This window comes from Nerophis lumbriciformis, linkage group LG06 (genome assembly GCF_033978685.3).
Source record: "Nerophis lumbriciformis linkage group LG06, RoL_Nlum_v2.1, whole genome shotgun sequence".
NCBI lineage: Eukaryota > Metazoa > Chordata > Actinopteri > Syngnathiformes > Syngnathidae > Nerophis > Nerophis lumbriciformis.
In genome coordinates, this window is record NC_084553.2 from 30260853 (window position 1) to 30280758 (window position 19906).

A 19906-nucleotide genomic window follows, 5' to 3' on the forward strand; every position below is an offset into this window, starting at 1 on the left:
ATAGTAAAAAAGTCCTGAATCCACAAGTGATCCGGATCAGCCCCAAAATGTAATCACTTGTTCCTTATCTAATTTCTGACAGTTTTATCAAAATATGTCCATTGTAGCTGAGATAGGCTCCAGCAGCCCCCGCGACCCCGAAGGGAATAAGCGGCAGAAAATGGATGGATGGATGGATGTCCATAACTTTTTGAGCTCCCTACAGAAAAGCGTAATGGAAGAAACAAAGTACAGCCTTTTGTCAGTTCACTGTCTTTGTCTCTGTGGGTGGAGGGGCGGAGCCCACAAGCACACACACACAGGCACGCACGTACATACACACACACACACACACTGAAGCTCGCAACATAAACTTATGGTAACGTTGTGGAAAACATTTCATTCAGACCCAAAATGTAATCATTATCCCATTTTGGACATTACCTGAAAGTTTCATGAAAAATAACTAATTAATGAACTAACAAATGAACTAACTAACTAACTAATTAACTAAATAACTAACAAACATAATTTCAGGCGTGAATAATAAAATATCTAAAAAAGAAGGTAAAAAAGTGGTATCAGTCAATGTTCCTAGTTTGGCAATGCAATCCAGAACTATACCAGTGCACTGTATACACTGCATTTCAAATAAATACATTTTAAGTTTGACAATTTTGGCTCTAAAAGTAGAGTAGTAGTCTTTTTTTTTTTTTTTTTTACGTCTGTGGTACATTATGTGCAATCATTTTTCTCTCAAGTTTATATAGTTCCATGTTTATTATGCCATCTTCATTTAGGTATTTATTGCACAACATGGGCTAAAAATGTAATCTCTCATCATTTTTGGCTGCAGGCATGACAAGTTATGACATTCCTCTCATACAGTACAGTGTTTTTAACAGATTGACAATCTATTTGTGGTGGCGGGGGCAATATGACATAATCGTAAATTTTGCATAATTGGTTTCGACGCATCTATATATTTTTTAAAAAATGCTAAAAACAATGTTATACATATATTTACAAACATATCTGTATTTTGTAATTAGTACATATCAAAAGGGACAAGCGGTAGAAAATGGATGGATGATATCGTTTTCTTGTTAGATTATATCGTTTGGCTGTATTTTTCTATTGTTGCTGCTTATTGTATTGTATTACTACAATGTAACACACGCTGCATATTGTACATCCCTGGTTTATTGATAAATATTATTCTGTCTTCTCTGATTGTTGGAATTCAGTTTAACAGATAGGTAAACAGTCCTTTAAAGGAGAACTGTAATCTGGGGGGAATTATTGCTTATCATGTACAATCCCTATGTAAGAAAAGAACATATGTTTCTCTTTTTTTATGCATTCTAATTTGTAATATATGGCAAGTATACTAAAGCCTACTAAAAAAAAACCAACAATACTCCATTTACATCTCAATATTCTTATTATAAGCGCTATAATGGAGACAAATTACTTTTAGTGGTGCGGTGATCATTGAGAACTAACCAGCTTACACAGCTACAGTGTTTACATACTGAGCCAGTGAGCTGCTGCATCGCTTCTGAGTTGGTGAAATTGTATTCTATATTATAAATCATGAATCTCATTTGGATAGTAGAAGATTGTTGCCATAAGCCGAGAAGTTGGTAAACTTTGACATCTAACTTATACCTAGTGATGGCAAGAAAGAATCGAAAAGACGCTGGTTTGTGGCCAACTTTTTATTTGTATTTTTATGATTAATTCTTCATCCAAAGGGGAAGATATGAACATCCTATCAGTCGGCATCCCAGTGAGTGTAGACAGTTTTCTTACGTTACAGTATGTTTGTTAGAGTCGTAATTTGTATTTTTTTGTATAGTGCTTAGCAATGATGCAACATGATGCTTTTTTCACTAAAGCTGGATCTGATTAGCACACAGCTTTTTAAACTTTTAAGTCATCCTCCTTATATTCAGGCTCAAAAAGATAAGGTTTTGTATTATTATTTGTCGCAAAGTAGTCTTCAATGTCTCTCATGGAGTCTGTCATGATTAGTGGTGGTGTTGTTGTTATTGAAGGAAAAAGCAAGCGTTATGTGTGTGTGAAATTAATACGCCACTGTATGCTTAAAGAGGAACTGCAATTTTGGGGAATTTTGCCAATGAGAGACATGATGACTTATAGATTTATTTTTTAATGCATTCTAAATATTAAATACATTTGATCAAAAGTCTGCTTACAATGGAGCCTATGGGAGCCTTTCAATTCTGCCTATAGAGCCCCTAAAAAAACATCCAAACATCTCCATTAGGGTTTTTATATACATGATATAAGTAGGGATGATGCTCGAAACCGTTTTTCCCGGTTGTTCAATATGAAAAGAACCGAGTCCTCGGACTTGAATCCCTTTTTGAGAACCGGTACCCGTTATCGAGACCACTATAGTAAAGAAAAAGAGTTGGTTCTTTATTCGAATCCCTGAGAACGAATCCCTTCCCACAGATAATGCCCTGTAGGACGCAATTTGATGCCCATTTGATTGTAGACTCTTACTGACACCTTGTGGCGATATGAAAATACTACGCATCATTAGTTTGGGCACTTCCGGGTTGGCGACTCAGTTAAGTTCATGAGACAATTGAGAAGTAGACAAGTTGTGTTAGCTCTTACAAGCTAGATAAGTCTGTAAGTAAACTGTTTAACTATAACTCAATATTAAGGTGGAAAGTGGTTAAGTTTGATACTAAGATGTTTATTGAAAAACGATTTTTGTGCACAGTTTCAATGGATGTTTTGAGGACTTAAAATGGCTGCCAGTCATATATTTCCATCATCGAAATAGTTTCAACACTCAGTGGCCTTGTGGTTAGAGTGTCCGCCCTGAGATCGGTAGGTTGTGAGTTCAAAGTGAGTCATACCAAAGACTATAAAAAAATGGGACCCATTGCCTCCCTGCTTGGCACTCAGCATCAAGGGTTGGAATTGGGGGTTAAATCACCAAAAATGATTCCCGGGCGCGGCACCGCTGCTGCCCACTGCTCCCCTCACCTCCCAGGGGGTGAACAAGGGGATGGGTCAAATGCAGAGGACACATTTCACCACACCTAGTGTGTGTGTGACAATCATTGGTACTTTAACTTTACTTTAACTTTTAAGTATTTGTTTGATGATAGTACTGTATATTTGTGTGAAGCTAATATTTACATATTGTGTATTACATTTCAGTATGTTAATTGAATCACATAGGTTATACATTTGTCATTGTGTGTATTTCAGTTTAAAAAAAAAAAAAATAACAGTCCAGTGCAAGACAAAAGTAAAGATAAGAAAAGACAAAGCAAGATCAACAACAATAAAGAGCCTAAATGGATTAATCTGCTTTGGAACTTTATTAGACGCCTTGGATTGTTTGTTAGCTGTCTGCCAAGCTGTATAACCTCAACACGTATAGTGAAGGCAGAACAGGCAATATGCAATTATTGCCAGGCTTCGCTCTCATGTAAGGGAAGAAGAATTGTTGATTGATGACTGTGGTGTTCTTAGTGTCATAGTGTGTGTAGTTAGTATGTTCCAATAGCAGTAGAAGTGCACTTTTTGGAGAGATGTCTTATTTTCAGTTTTGTGCCCAAGGGACTGATTTTATTCAACACTATATCATTATTTATACACCTATAGTGATCACAGAGACAGGTTGTTTTTGTGTTACTGTATATATTTGTTTTTCTAAAAAATCCCACTTAATATACTTTGGGTAACAACAGTCAATATATATATATATTTTTTAGGGGGGTAACAGCAGTGTTGGGTTAGTTACTGAAAACCAGCAACTAGTTACAGTTACTAGTTACTTTATTTCAAAAGTAACTCAGTTACTAACTCAGTTACTTACACCAAAAAGTAATGCGTTACTGTGAAAAGTAACTATTTAGTTACTTCTTTTTTTCTTCTTTTTTTTTTAAAGCTCCCATTAATGCCCTTTTTGCCTTCATTTCAGTACTGTTATTGCACTGGAGAATAATACAATCTGTTGATCAACTTGACATGCATTTTTATTTTCCTTTTAACATAATTAATGAAAAACAGTGCAACATAAAAAGGCATTCCTCCTTTCTTTAAACTTGGACCAATGACCATTAATAAAAAACAAGTTTAAGTGCAACATAAGAAGAAACATCATCTTCCTTGAAACATAGGTAGTGAAATAAAGCCTGACATCTGGAGTGATGCTGCTGTCTTCCACACTTGGAGCCATGGATTGTAGAATCCTTGTTTTCAGTGGCAGGATCATTGACACAGATGGTGAAGTTTCAGTGCTCAGTAGAGATGTAACACTTTTGAGTGGTTTAAGTACCTAGAGGACCTCATCTGCCACTCTCACATCATCATCAGACAGGGTGACATTTGTCTTCAGGGTGTTGTGGGTCAATGCAGAGTATATAGCTGCCTGCTGCTCCAACATATCATAAGTGGAGTTCCACCTCGTTGGGACATCATGTATGAGCAGGCAGCTTTAGCATTTCTTGCTTTGTCTTAAGCACATGAGCAGCTGTTGTGCTTGGGTGGGAGTAAGAAACCTTCCTGATCCTCCCAAAGAGGCGCTCCATCCTATTGACTGAGATTCCCTTCTGTGATGCCAAATTCAATACATGTGCAAAGCACCTATCTGTGGTCCCAGTCCTGCCTCATTCTCTGTAATTATTTGATTTTTGGCATTATCACGTGTGACTGGGATATCTTTATCTTCCATTCCTCCACTGCTTGTGTCAGTACCTGCGCAAGGTGACTCTCGTAGAGGGGGCGAGTCTTCTCATCTCCCAGTCTGCTGTGATGAAGTGAGCGCTTATAGTTCCGCTGGACGTCCAGCCGTCTGTCATGAGCGCAACAGATGATGCTCGGGATAGTTCATCCACAACTTTTTTCTTCTCCTGCTCATAAAGATCTGGCACAATCGTATTGCTGAAGTGGGTGCGCGACGGGATGTCGTAACGTGGTTCAAGCACGTTCAGCATGTGTTTAAAACCCTCGTTTTGCACAACCGAATCTGCACTTATAAACACACCGATTCAATGGCGCTGGGCGTTCAAGCTCCTCCGTTATTGTGCTCGCCATGACCACGCTGTGTGTGGACTGAACGTGCCAACAACTTTTTTTTTTGTTTCATATATCAAACCGCGGATCAAAGTAACGCGTTACTTTGTAACGCGTTAGTCCCAACACTGGGTAACAGTCAATATTTATTTATTTATTTTATTTTATTTTTTCTTATAAAATAAAAGTGAGCTTTTGTTAAACCAAATATTGTGTTTTTTTCCATATACAACAAGCTATCTGGAATCGATAAGAGAATCGATAAGGAATCGGTTCGATAAGAGGATTCGATAATAGGCTCGAACTCGATAATTTCTTATCAAACATCATCCCTAGATATAAGTACATATGTAATGTAGTAACAGGTACATTAATAAAACATTTAATATTTACGTATTTTGATCATTTTAATTTTAATACATTTTAAAAACCCATGACAACATTAGCTTTTTTTTTTTTCTTCATCACTGATTTCTGCTCACTCCAGACTTACAGGGGGACGGTGTGACACTGTTGCCGTGCCAGCAACCTGAGGGTTCCTAGTTCAATCCTCAGCTCATAATAAAATATCACTTACTGTGCAGGGTCTGCTGTCATTAGGATGCAGACTGCTAGGATGTTCATATATTTAGATGAAATTGAGATGAAAAATGTCTCATAATCCTTGCGAAGAAACGGGGTGTGGGGGGAACAAGTGCTCATATATATATATATATATATATATATATATATATATATATATATATATATATATATATATATATATATATATATATATATATATATATATATATATATGGGTAGCACGGTGGAAGAGGGGTTAGTGCATCTGCCTCACAATACGAAGGTCCTGAGTAGTCTTGGGTTCAATCCCGGGCTCGGGATCTTTCTGTGTGGAGTTTGCATGTTCTCCCCGTGACTGCGTGGGTTCCCTACGGGTACTCCGGCTTCCTCCCACCTCCAAAGACATGCACCTGGGGATAAGTTAATTGGCAACACTAAATTGGCCCTAGTGTGTGAATGTGAGTGTGAATGTTGTCTGTCTATCTGTGTTGGCCCTGCGATGAGGTCGCGACTTGTCCAGGGTGTACCCCGCCTTCCGCCCGATTGTAACTGAGATAGGCTCCAGCGCCCCCCGTGAGCCCAAAAGGGAATAAGCGGTAGAAAATGGATGGATGGATAGATATATATATATTAGGGCTGTCAAATGATTAATGTTTTGAATTGGATTTATCCTACTCTAAAGCTGTGATTTATAATGATTAATCATGGGTTATTATTTGCTTGTACAAATACAATTTGCTGGAGAACATTGCCCAATATTTGGGTACAAGTGCAAATTAGTAGTCAGAATGAGACGTTTTTTTAAATGTTTTACTGAACTGCAAGTCATTGATTTGCTCAAAACTTGGTGAAGTATAGTAAACATTAAGTGAACATTTTGAAAGTCTTAGCAGTTTGCAATAATATTGCAAACAGGGAAGTGGTTAATCATCATTCATATTTGATAAAGCGATAATTTATTTTTATTAATCACATGCATTAACGCGTTATGGTAGACAGCCCTAAAAAAATACATATATTTATATATACACACACACACACACACATATATATATATATATATATATATATATATATATATATATATATATATATATATATATATATATATATATATATATATATATATATATATGTATATATATGGCAGTGTTTCCCACACATTCATTTATTTGTGGCGGCCCGCCACGAAAGAATTATGTCCGCCACAAATGGATTTTTCGGCTTTTGACTCGCTCGACCGCTCATAAAAGCAATGGGACTGTCTGTGAATGTTGCTTGTAGTTACACCTCCGGTGCAGTAGGTGGCGGTATGCATTGTAACTCCGCCAATAGCACTTAATTCACCTGGTGGGCCAGAAGAAGAAAAAGAAGAGGGACGGACGGACGGGACCAAAATACTCGCCGGCTACTTTTCATAATGATGGCGCTTCCTATGTTTCTACCTCAAACGTCCAAAAGCTGCTGAAAGCCTTGATCCAGGATGCCATGGGGAAAAAAACTTAAATGGTGCCTTTTGGCTATAGTTAGCAGCTTGGTGGCTCATAGCCGGCTAGCTAACGCTTGCTAGCGTGGTAGCATTGCTTCTTTTTTACAGGTGTTATAGGTAGATAGGTTATAGCTGCATCGCTCGCGGCTCGTCATATATTTAACGTTAATCCGCGATTTCACCGAGCGTTTCACTGACGGTTTCTCGTGACGCTGCTTCATTAACACCGCCGCTGTTTGACTCGGTCACCTGTTTTCATACCGACGAGCTAACGTGTCCAGGTTATAACCCTGTTGTCAATAAACACACGTGGACTGAAGCTAAAATGTCCACTGTCCACTGCAGCATGTGAATGCAATGAAAAGAATAAAATCTGAGCCAACCAGCTGTTAAAATGTTGTCCAGGTTAATGTTTTGGCCATTAAAGGCCGTTCATTTCAAGATTTCAACTGTGATCGGGCTTTAAACAGGTGGCTGACCTGTTCAGATGAGTGTAACTGCTACTGGTCAAATAATGTGAAATAGCATTTAATTTTACATGTATGCAATGCCATTTAAATGTAATTATAGATAATAATAATAATAATAATAAATACTGTGTAGTGTTGTAAATAGTCAACGGGAAGGATTCTAGTAAGATATAAGCCATGAGCACTACACAGCCAGAAAAAAACCTAGGCAGGACAAGTAAAAATATTGGGGCAAGTAGATTTGAGAAGTCAGGCAAATAGAAAAAAACCTTAACGTTGAACCCTGCATGTGTTGAGCTGCTGCCGCTTAAGGTTAGACGGCACTGTACATAGAGCGCTTCTGCTCGTTAGTAATAAATTCTAATGTTGGATGTTCACTCCTTCACACAGATGAGTATAGAAAAATATTTTCAACGGCCGAAAAGGGCTGGACTTGGAAAGGAGGTAGGCCTACAGTCCGGACCACAGGTGCGACCTGTTCAGCAGCAGCAGCAGGAGGAGGAGGAGGAGGAGGAGGTTGACTGACTGTGGCAGGACACCTCTGCCTCTGTTTCACTTCATGTTGCTGGTAAATAATATGGTTGTAGTAGTAGGCTAAAGTTAAATTATTTAGTATTCACTCATTAAAGGGGCAGAGCTTTAAGAGACATTTTAGCTTTTATATTTTATAAGATATATTTTTTGTAAGAACCACGATTAATAAATATATTTCAGTGAATCACTAATTGTTCAAATCTGTATATAAATATGTACATAAAATGTTGTAATTATATTCCAACTCCGCGTTCTTCTTGGTCATCGCCGCTGCCCCCCCCCACCCCCCACACCACCACAAATAGATGCCTGTCCTGTGGGAAACACTGATATGTATATATATATATATATATATATATATATATATATATATATATTGTATGTATACATACATACATACAGGTATATATACACACAAACACACATACATACAGTATGCACATAAGTGAATAAATGTATGGAATAAAAGTGAAGTAAATTTAATATCATGAATGTCATGAAAAGAGATGTGGTAACTTTATCATTGGATTGGTGGATGTTCACTTGGTGAAATACAGCACATCAAAAATGCTTTTCCAGTTAGTTGAGACATCCTGAACATGACGTTACAAGTTTATGATGGCTTTCAAGAAGAGTACAGCTTCACTGAGACACATACAGATTACAACACTGGACTCTTTGCTTTCACAGCTGCACTAAGTAAATATTTAACAACCGCTAAAGAGCAGCAACTGCTATTTAAATCTTCATACACTCATGTGACAAATGACGTATAACCGTGAACCTAAAAATAGATCTGTTAAGAATTCCTATGGCTCAGGCTAGAGTAAATGGTCACAATCCAACAGGGAAAAAAAATTCCCTTCATGATGCAAATAGGAGGGCACACGTTCACACTCTAGACCTGAGCTTCCAGGCTGTGCGGCCTACGGACACCCACATGCATTGGAGCTCCCAGGCCAGAGTCTCGGATTAGACCACCGTAATTACCATGCAACACAAACTCCAGCCCCTCCCTGAAGAGGCCGCTGATTTATTTAAGAAGTTGCATTTCAGCCCCACTTAAATTTAGAACACCCGTGCCACTGAACGTCAGCGAGCGAGCGAGCAAGCGCAATGCCAGTATTTCTTCTCGCCTTCCAAACGCGGCTTCAAATCATTCACAGATGTGCTGCTGAAGGAAGGGCAGGCCGCTGGAGATGGGAGGAAGCAGAGCTCCATCTCCAAATCAAGTACATGGTGAACCACACAGAAACACACACATGCGCACACACACATAAAGACCCAACAAGCCTCAGTAATAGCCTGAAGCTAAACCTAGTCATGCGTCGCTAAGCATTTCACGCCGTTGCAAACAACATCACACACCCCTGACCTCTGTTGTTCCCAGAGTCTCGTAAGACACATCTTATGTAATACAGAGCAATCGAGAGAGCTGAGCTCCACTTTTATGACAACTCTCCGTTGAAATCTCCAGTAAAGAACCTCTTCTACCCTTCATGTTAGTAGTATAAGCATGCAGGTATTACATGCGTGCAGAAAACATCAATACTGGTGGCCAAAACATTTGAGATCATAATATTTAGGTGTTATCAGGTGCCGTATTCATTTTGCAAGTGCTCCTCAAGTACTATGAAAAAATCAGTATCTTTCTAAAACACATTAGGTACTTTATAGCTGCACACTGATACAGTGAGATCCAATACAAGAGTTGTATCAAAAATGATATTGCTCAGAGATGTATTAAGTTAATAATATGTTTATTATATTGGTTGTAAAAGCAGTGGTGTAGAACGATACTGCATACTACTGAGAAGTGTACATAATCAGCTAAATAATATCACAAAAAGTAGGCATGGGCCGATCAATGGGCCGTTCTTCATGAAAAACTATATTATTGCCATTGCTGATTAAATGCATTTTATTGCCGATCCCCACTGGCTGAAAGTGTATTTATTTTTAGTCCCCTGGCTGACAAGCCACTTGCAGCTAATTATGTGTCTCCGTACACAGTGTGCAGCCGCTCATCTAAGCTAATATTAATCACTTACATTACAGCAAATAAACTGCATTTCTTTGTATCTTAAGTATCATTACAAAGTATTACTATAACTGGAGGACAAGGCTGAACATGTTACACACAGAGGAAGAGAATATGTTTATAGAGTAGTTAAAATATTGTGTTTATATTGTTGTGATATTGCACTATAAATTACTATAATTTTCCGGACTATAAGCTGCTACTTTTTTCCTACGTTTTAAACACTGCGGCTTATAAAACGGTGCGGCTAATTTATGGATTTTTCTTCGCTAACGGCCATAATGTTTTGTGTTTAACAAATGTAATAATAACATATCGCAGAGACACTGAAAAGGTGTGTTATTGTTTGAGCTATGGTGCCATGTTTTGGACAAGTTCACTCAGTGCAGGTGCTGCTGGTTGAAAATGCACTTCCTGTTTCGCGTGTTGAACCGCAAGTATAGCCTGTTTCGTCTACTATTTGTGCATAGCGTTTCTGCTCGAAAATATTCTTCATTTATCACTCCAAGCAACGTTTGTAAGTTTTACAATATAACTAAAACAGTTCATACTTACTAAACCGTCCCATGAGTGATGTCTGTAGGAGTGTTTTCGTGCATATGTGTTTGTGCTATCGTACTGTAATCAATAAAGCGTTGTTAGCATTAGCGAATAGAGGTGGAGGAAATAATTTATTTTTAGATTAATCGCAATTTGGACATGGACAATTATATCCGAGATCCGACCAGCTCCCTTACTATAGGGTACTTATGTTCCAGTTTTGCATACATTTAATATAACATAATAAATGTAACGGAAATTAATTTAAATGTTTCTTATTACAAATGCACTGTTTTTAAATGTTGCAAATGATAATCACTTATTCAGTGAAACGAAAAGAAATGTAAAACGGCACTACTATACATAAAATAATGATGAATCATTAACAATTTTTAATCAAATCATAGCTCCTGAATCGTAATCGTCATCGTATTAGAATCGTGAGGTGCCCAAAGATTCCCACCTCTATTAGCGAATATATGCTAACACGTTTACAAGTGTCTGTGTCAGTAATATTAACTTTCAATGGCATTCTTTTTGTATTGTTTCAGTTTTGTAAATTCACCAAAACGTCACAGATGAGTTATTGAGTCTGTTTAGTTGACTGAAGAACTATCGTCCGCAGTTAGTGGGTCCATGACTATGACTTCTATTTTGTTTGCTCAGCTATTTTACTGCCGTGTGACAGTCACCGTTTGGAAACAATTAAGGTATGGGCTGTCAACTTTAACGCATGTGATCAATAACAAAAAATATATTCTGTTATAATAAATGAATGAAGATTAATCACAGTGTTTGTTTTGACCTCCGCATTGCACAGGCAGTGATCCCGTCATATGCCAGTGTGCCGCGCTATTCTGCCTATAAAGCCCTTACAAAACATCCAAGATCCTCCATTGAGGTTTTATATACATGATGTAAATATATATGTAATGTAATAACAGGCATATTTATAATACCATTCAATATTTACATATTTTGATCATTTTAAGCATACGCAGCGCATTCATTAAAAAAACGCATCACTTTTTTTTTCTTCATCACTGATTACTACTCAATGCAGACTTTATGAGAGCCAACAAACATAACATTCCTTACTGTGCAATGTCTGCTGTCATTAGGATGCCGACTGATAGGATGTTCATATATTCCCATTTAGATGAAAAGGGGGTTGGGGGGCACCCAGCGTCTTTTCCTAAATGGCTGTCAAAGTGTACCAACTTGTCGGAATAGATTCTCAGTCTTCTTCTGTCCAGGTGAGAGGTATGATTTATGATCTAGAATAAACTTCCAGGGAGCAAGGAAACACCTCGCCAGTCCATCATGTTGAAATTACAGAAGCTTGTGATCACAGCGCCGCTATAGTTTGTCTTTGTTAGCGCTTAAAATAACAGTATCACTATTACTTGGTTAAAATTCAATACACAAAATGTAATTGTTGGCGCTTTTTGGATGGTTGTATATTGGATTTTATGGGCGAAATAGAGGACCAGCCAATGGCTCCGCTGTAAGCGGACTATTATGTACGTTTATTTACAAGTTAGATAAATGTCATGTCTTTCACAATGATTGTGAACGATAGGCAAAATTCCAAAAAAGTGCAGTTCCCCTTAAAGTCAATCATTTCAAATGCGCTTCTTGGACATTTTGAGTTGAATGTTGTTGTTATTTAATGGACAAATGAACACATTTGTCTACTCATTTTTTTTTGCTGATCCGAAAAATTATCCAATCCGTGACCATGATACGATTAAAACATTTTTTTTTAAATCCGTTGCACCCCTAGTCATTTGTTGGTACTGCAATGAACGTGAGGATGGCGCCGCTAGTATGAAAGCTACATGGACAGCAAACAGAGGACAACAAACTATGCTGGCTTAGTTTATCTGTGTTTACCACAGATACATTATACAATGCCTTTTTGAAATAGATAGCCACTGCATGTAGGCCGCTTAACATCTGTAAAAACCAGGTGCTGCAAGATGTCGTTAATGTCACCAAGTACCGTCGTAGTTTGTAAAAAAAAAAAGATCGGCATTGTCATCTGAAAAGGTAAATCTTGTTTGTTTAAGCCATTTAGGAAGATTAACAAAGGAGGAGTAAATGCAGATGTAAATAGTGCACTATGTAAAGTTCTTTAGGGGTGTGTTTAATATATTATGTATTAATATACTGTACATCTGTACCTTGTTTCCTATTTTATTGCAAAGACTTTCAAAATGTGCACTTTATTCTTACTATATTTACTGTCACCAAGTTTTGAGCAAATCAAGGATTTGCAGTTCAGTAAAAACATTTAAAAAAGTTCCTGTATGATATTCTGACTACGAAATTGCATTTGTATCCAAATATTTGTGTATTTTGGCACATTTTATTTATGCAAGGTCCTGGGTTCGATCCCGGGCTCGGGATCTTTCTGTGTGGAGTTTGCGTGTTCTCCCCGTGACTGCGTGGGTTCCCTCCGGGTACTCCGGCTTCCTCCCACCTCCAAAAAACATGCACCTGGGGATAGGCTGATTAGCAACACTAAATTGGCCCTAGTGTGTGAACGTGAGTGTGAATGTTGTCTGTCTATCTGTGTTGGCCCTGTGATGAAGTAGCGACTTGTCCAGGGTGTACCCCGCCTTCCGCCCATGTGCAGCTGGGATAGGCTCCAGTACCCCCCACGACCCCATAAGGGACAAGCGGTAGAAAATGGAAGGATATTTATGCAAGCAAATAATAACATGTGATTAATCGTGGTCCAAGAGTGTGACTGATCTGATTTAAAAAAAAAAAATCCCTTGAAAGCCCTAGTAAATAAACAATTACAAAATAATTTTGTACCGTTACATATCTGCGGTTTATGGTCTGGTGTGGCTGATATATGTAAAAATATTAATTTCTTCTCAAATTTGGTGTGACCAACATAAATACCGGTGCGCTCTAGAACACAGAAATCTAATTTAAAAATGTACAGTTATTACATGTGATTGGTATTGGTATTCTCAATTATGGATTGTCGCTATTGGAATCGGCAGCCAAAAACCCTGATCAGAACATTCCTAACAAAAATGTATGACAGAGCGCCATTCTGTCTACACCTCAGCAACTGACAACTACAAGCAGCTCTACTTAATAATCCTGCACCTTCAGCTATCTTAGTAGAGGAACATTCTATTATTGCATTCAACTATAAAATTGAAACCAGAGCTCTAAGCTTTTGCTTTGAATAATCTTGAGAAAGTGCGCTTATCAATGCATATAAAATAACTGAGTCTGTAATTGATTTAATTAAGTAATACTGCATGAGTGAATTATATTGGCAACTATTCAGGTGTTTAAAAGCATTTCTATCACAGCTTTACCAAAAATTGATAAACTCTGTAAAGCTCTCAGTATAAATCGCACTGCCCGGCAACTGTAAACTACTACAAACTAAACATTATCACCTTTCGTTAAAGGCCGAATTCTCCATCTCTCGTATTGGATCTCATTCAGATGTGCAGGTGTCTACCTACTGTAGGACTTACCTGCTCATAGTTTAGCCGCTGAGCCTCGGAGATCTCTTTAGGTTTGGTCTCCAGAATGTAGTCTCCTGCAAGGGGCACATACAGACTGTTCAGTTTAGAAAAGGAGCCAATGTCCTTCCCCTCGTTCTTGAAGAGTTTTTCACAAGATGGGGTAAACTTCTGCCAGCCCCTTATTCTGCGACAAATACTTTTTTTGCTCATAACCAAATGGCTGTTTTGCTTTGATTCCGAAGAGATGCATTAGTTATGTGACATGCTGCACAACCAGAAAGCAAGAATTACTTATTCGGATTTCCCGATGCATGACGCATGAGGTGCACGCACGCACGCACGCACGCACGCGCACGCGCACGCGCACGCGCACGCGCACGCGCACGCGCACACGCACACGCACACGCACCTAGACTACCATATTAGGTACACTCTCACAATGTCATGAGTTGTGGTAGTAGTTTACAGTAATTTCCAGCATGAGGAGGCAAAATATTACAGGTGTGGTTTACTGTAATGTTGTGGCTGATGAGTGAAATATATTCTTTAAACAGTAGGCACGCACAAGCAGGTTGTGATAAATTCAAGTTTGAATGGCTACTCACCGAGATACTCCATCAGTTGCTCGGCTGTAATAATCTCCATCATAGGAGGCATCTTAACCTGTGAAAAAACATGAATTTCTTACTAATGTAGTTTCCTACAAACGTAAGTACACCCCTCATGTTTCAGCAACCATTTTTTATCATATCTTCTCAAGGGACAATACTAAATTAGATTTAGATATGTGTTCTTCCTTTGCACCATTGCGCTTCAAATATTGCGTCTTTACCTCATCGCGGATTTTCTTTTGGACATTTCAAATTTTTTAAAGCATATTCTACAATTTTTGGGCTTCAGAAAAAGCATTTTTAACCAAAAGTGGCTAAATAAACTAACATTTCAATACGCAGCCCTCTTCTATAACGGTATGTTTCACAATATGTTATTTGGCATATAAATGATAATAGAACCATTTCAGAACAGATTAAAAGGCTCCTAATTTGGTTGCTGACATATGCAGTAACATATTGCGTAATTTCCAGTTGCGTTATTTTCGCAAACTATTATTAATCGACTTGCTAATGTAATGTTAATATCTGGTTATTTTCTGTTGTAACATGATTCTATCTCCACTTAAATAAAATAGCATATATAGTATATTTTCCTCCAAGGAAGCGAGGATTGCTGATTTAGAAGTGTCTTTGCACAATGGAGGGATGTTAGCCGCTAGCAAGGACGCTACATTGCGTTGAGGGTGTTTGTTCGCTTGTTGCTGTCAAATTTGCGTCACACAGATAATATGTGTCATCAACATGCGTTATCACAATGTACAAATAGTATTAAAAGTTCTATCATCGGCCAAATTTATGTCAATTAGTTGTGTTTATATCGCGCAACTCTAATCCACATCAGAACAATAAACCAGAAGTGACTCCAAATTCTTCTATGTTTTCTATGACTCATTTTCTACTTGTGCGTGTGCATTAAAATGTCTCTCAAAGGGCTCACAATCAGTTCTCAACGTTCACGTTAACAGAGCCATTCAAAAGATTTGATTAGTTTGTGATCTCTATAAAGTACATTCAAGCTATTAAAGCGTTCATAGAGCATAAAAAACCTACTTCTAAATATGTTTTTTAACAATATGAAAGCCATCTGGAAATAAAATAACACACTCTGCACAGCGTGGCGCGGTTGGGAGAGTGGCCGTGCCAGCCACCTGGTTCGATCCCCGGCTTCTACCACCCTAGTCACGGTCTTGGGTCCTTGAGCAAGACACTTCACCCTTGCTCCTGATGGGTCGTGGCTAGGGCCTTGCATGGCAGCTCCCGCCATCAGCGTGTGAATGTGTGTGTGAATGCGTGAATGTGGAAATAGTGCCTTGTAGGTAGAAAAGCGCTATACAAGTGTAACCTATTTACCATTACCATAATCTAACATAGTAATGCTGTCTGAGACTGAGCCAATAAGTGGCCACGATGCTAAACAGCTTTGGTTTCTTCCAATGGCCAATTCTACAATATTTTTTAGTTTATTTAGCCATTTTTATGTTTGAAAATTATTAATTTAGGCCCTAAATATTTTTTGAATATGCTTAAAATTATATATATGGATATAGTCGAGGCTCCTGTGGTTTATTCATTATACATTGTGCTCGTAGAGCGGAATATACGTTAGGTCAAAAAAAACACAGAGCCTATATCATCCCTACAAGCCTGTTTCGCAGGTTTCCCTGCTGTCAGGGGATTTAATGCGAAACAGGCTTGTAGGGATGATATAGCCTCTGTGTTTTTTCTGACCTAACGTATATATGGATATATATATGTAAAAATCGACGATGCGGTGAAGCGCAATGTGGCGAGGGACGACTTTCATGATAAGAGGGGTCTTATAATGTTAAAAAAAAAAGATTTACAAGGTCATAAACGTTTTTATGCTGTACCTATGAAAATAATCGATTTATAATTAGTTCATCCTAATTCACGGAAATTAACTTACCATTTTCGGACGTGCTGTAATGAAACAACTTGTGTGATGCTGAAACTGAACTGATCTGAACAGTCAGGCTCGAAACCAACTAACAGCCATAAACGAGTATGAAGTACTATAATACCTTGAGAAGATGTGTAGTCACTTTTGTGTTAGTTTATGATGTGTATACATGAAATAATAGGGTTCAGACGAGCTAATGCATTTCCTATATTGTTTTTTTGTACCTTCCAAGCAAGCAGGAGCACGTTCATGATGGCCAGGAGCGGACATGGGCCGTTCTCGTTCTGGGTGATTATCGGCGTGTTCTCCTCCCTCCACTGGATCCACTTGATGTGGTATATAGACTGACCCGCCACCCGGTCCTTGGAGCACGTAGCCTTGGTGCCATCCAGGCCCAAGTCGCCCTGCAGGGCCAGGGCCAGTCCTCGCTCCTCCAGGCCCTCGCTGTTCAGGTCCGAGCTGGGACAGGAGTTGAGCTTGGAGAAGGACTCCAGAGAATCCAGGCTGCGGGACTCGCACCCACCGAGGCTGGCATCCGGGTCGCTGCCGCTGGCCGCTTCCTCCGATAAGGCTTGTGGGGCTGTTCGGTTCGCTGTGACTGTGCACAGATGGGTCGGTTTGGCAAGTTGAGTCGTCTCGCATTCCCGCACACCTGCGCCGTCCTTCGCGGGAGGTGAAGACAGCCCGTCGCTTTGGTTGTTTACTAACTTTGAGGCACCACCCTCCTTATCTGCCGCGGCCAGGGCTGGATCAGTCCCCGTCCCGTTACTGATCTGCTCCCCGGATCCAGAGCCGCTCTCCTCGGCGTACTTCTTCCCTTCCTGTGCGGTCTGGTCCTCGACCAGGTCCGCTAGTTCGCACTTGCCCACACCGGGATTCACAATCAGGGTGCTCGGATGATCCACCGTGCTGTTATTATCAAGCAAAGTAGTGTGAGAAGCCTCACTATTTGTGCATTTCTCGGCCGTTCCTTTCACGCCTCCCACGAGCGCAGCGTCGCTAGTGTCCGCCCTGATGGCGGTGCTGCCGACAATGTCTCGATGCACAGCTGCATTTTTCTCCATTTCGATTTATCGACTGTCGACCGAATTCTAGCTAAATTGCAGCAGTAGATTCGGTCCAAAAGACGCCATGACAACTCTACTGGTGACGTCATCAGAAAGAGTTGATTTCTGACCTCGTAGGGGGCGCTCGAGACACAACAGTCAGGTGGTGTTGCGTTTGACGACCCTCGTATATTTGACTATTCCCCTTTCTCGGATTTTTAGAATCAAGATACATATTACAGAGTGACTAAAACATATATAAACAAGTACATAAATAACTTATACGTGCAAAGCTTGTAAATAATAGTACAGCGGTGAATAGAGTAAAAAGCAAAACGTGAACACGAGTTAGTACATCCACAATGACAGATTACTTCTGAGTATGGTTATGGTTATTGTTTATTTTGAACATGCATACAATTACAATAGAGCATGTCTAATATTTCCAGTTTCTTATTACAACATATCCAAAAAGAAGTAGGAAGAAGCATAGCCTTACCCCTTTTCCATGTCGTAGCAATTTCTAACACATTTGTTTGTTCACTCCCTGTGCCCAATTTGTCACACAAACACATTAAAGAAATAAGTGAACAATCAAGCCAACACACAAACATTTTTCATTACTTATTTTAATTTTGGCAGACACAATGTGTTTATTTTTGTGGTTGTAATTTGCATCCTTCTTTATCAAACCAAATTACTTCTTGCTTATTCTGTGTCAAACTTGTATTCATTGAAGACCGCATTGCAGTTATGGCTGCCTTCAGAGGGCTGCGTTTAACAGTAAATATATACAAATACAAATGTTTAATCGCCTCATAATATTATTACGCAACTGCCTAATTATTTTCAGTATATATCTTTTTTTTACCTACAATTTGTTGAATAACTTACTTTGAAATCATAGGTCAAGCAGATGTTTAAGTATTTTTTGAAAATAAAATGTTGGAAATGTATTATAATATGATACTGGTGTATGTATGTAATATATGTTGTATTATTGTATAATATTCAAGTACCCCCCTGCAACCCTGAGAGGGACAAGCGGTAGAAAATGGATGGATGGAAGTTTTAAAGATGTGCAATTGCAAGCATTACGTGCATTTTTTTCCGTCAAAATGCAAAGAATGAATACTTTAAGTAAGAAACATAAGCAGATTATTTGCAGGCTTTTGCAGGCCATACACATGTGGCGTATTGTAATATTGTAGTTACTTCATTTGGCCACATGAGAAAGTCACAATATTAGAAATGTATTCAAAAATAGCTATATTTGATTAAATACATTTCAAACTACACTGGAAACTACACATCATTTGTCTGATCAATTATGTGCATTGGAACTGTGTTTGTCATCCATCCAACTTTAGCGTTGAGGGAATTCCCTCTGTTGTGATAAACAAAGCCTAATTTGCATAATCATATCAGGCCAAACAGTCATAGCTTAATCCACAGAAAGTATATAAATGACTCAGGTTTGTTTATTGACTTCCAAAAAAATGTTTACTAACATTGAAGCCTAAAAGTGACATACTTTTTTTGTTTTGTATTTTACAATTTGAAAGAAACCTGATCAAAGCCATAAACAATTAATCCTTAAATCTTCTGCAAATTATCTGCAATGTGGAACACTCAAGACCAAAAAGTGCAATTATTTACCTGACACAGCATGTATAGTGAAATAATCAGTATAACTTGTGCAGAATAAGGCCAATCTCTAAGGAACTAGGATAAGAAACAGGCAGCAAAGCATTATGTCATCAGGCAACAGATGAAGACCCAAGGACCCCACAAACATATAATTATGATATTATACTTTGTATGCATCAAAAGCATTAAGATGATGCTACAATGCCTATGTTGTCCCCATTGTTGACCCAGATGTAAAACGGTATGTATCCAAAACAATAGTTTTAGTCATTTCAAAATATTGAACTGGTCTACATTATTGTTTACGTTTTCACAAATGAGAGGAAAAGTAATATTTTTTTAAACTTGTTTTCTTGTAGGACCATGTCTACTTCAATCACTATTTTAATTTTTAGTTTTTTCACTTTAAGCGTTTTCGCCATAGCATCAACAAATCTAATTACATGCAGTAACTACCTACAGACGCTGGGGGACAGTATTTCCTC

General features: G+C 38.5%; 1 protein-coding gene across 1 annotated transcript in view; it reads right to left on the reverse strand.

Annotated features, from left to right (window-relative positions):
* The window catches only part of mindy2 (MINDY lysine 48 deubiquitinase 2), a 73000-nt gene extending 55124 nt beyond the window's left edge, over window positions 1-17876 (reverse strand). Inside the window, exons 1-3 of the mRNA XM_061964081.1 lie at window positions 16950-17876; window positions 14796-14853; window positions 14200-14264 (exon numbers count right to left, since the gene is read on the reverse strand). Coding sequence (XP_061820065.1) covers window positions 14200-14264; window positions 14796-14853; window positions 16950-17789 — 963 coding nt within the window. The 5' untranslated portion in view covers window positions 17790-17876. The remainder of the gene's footprint in view (window positions 1-14199; window positions 14265-14795; window positions 14854-16949) is intronic.
* Window positions 17877-19906: the final 2030 nt, after the last annotated feature.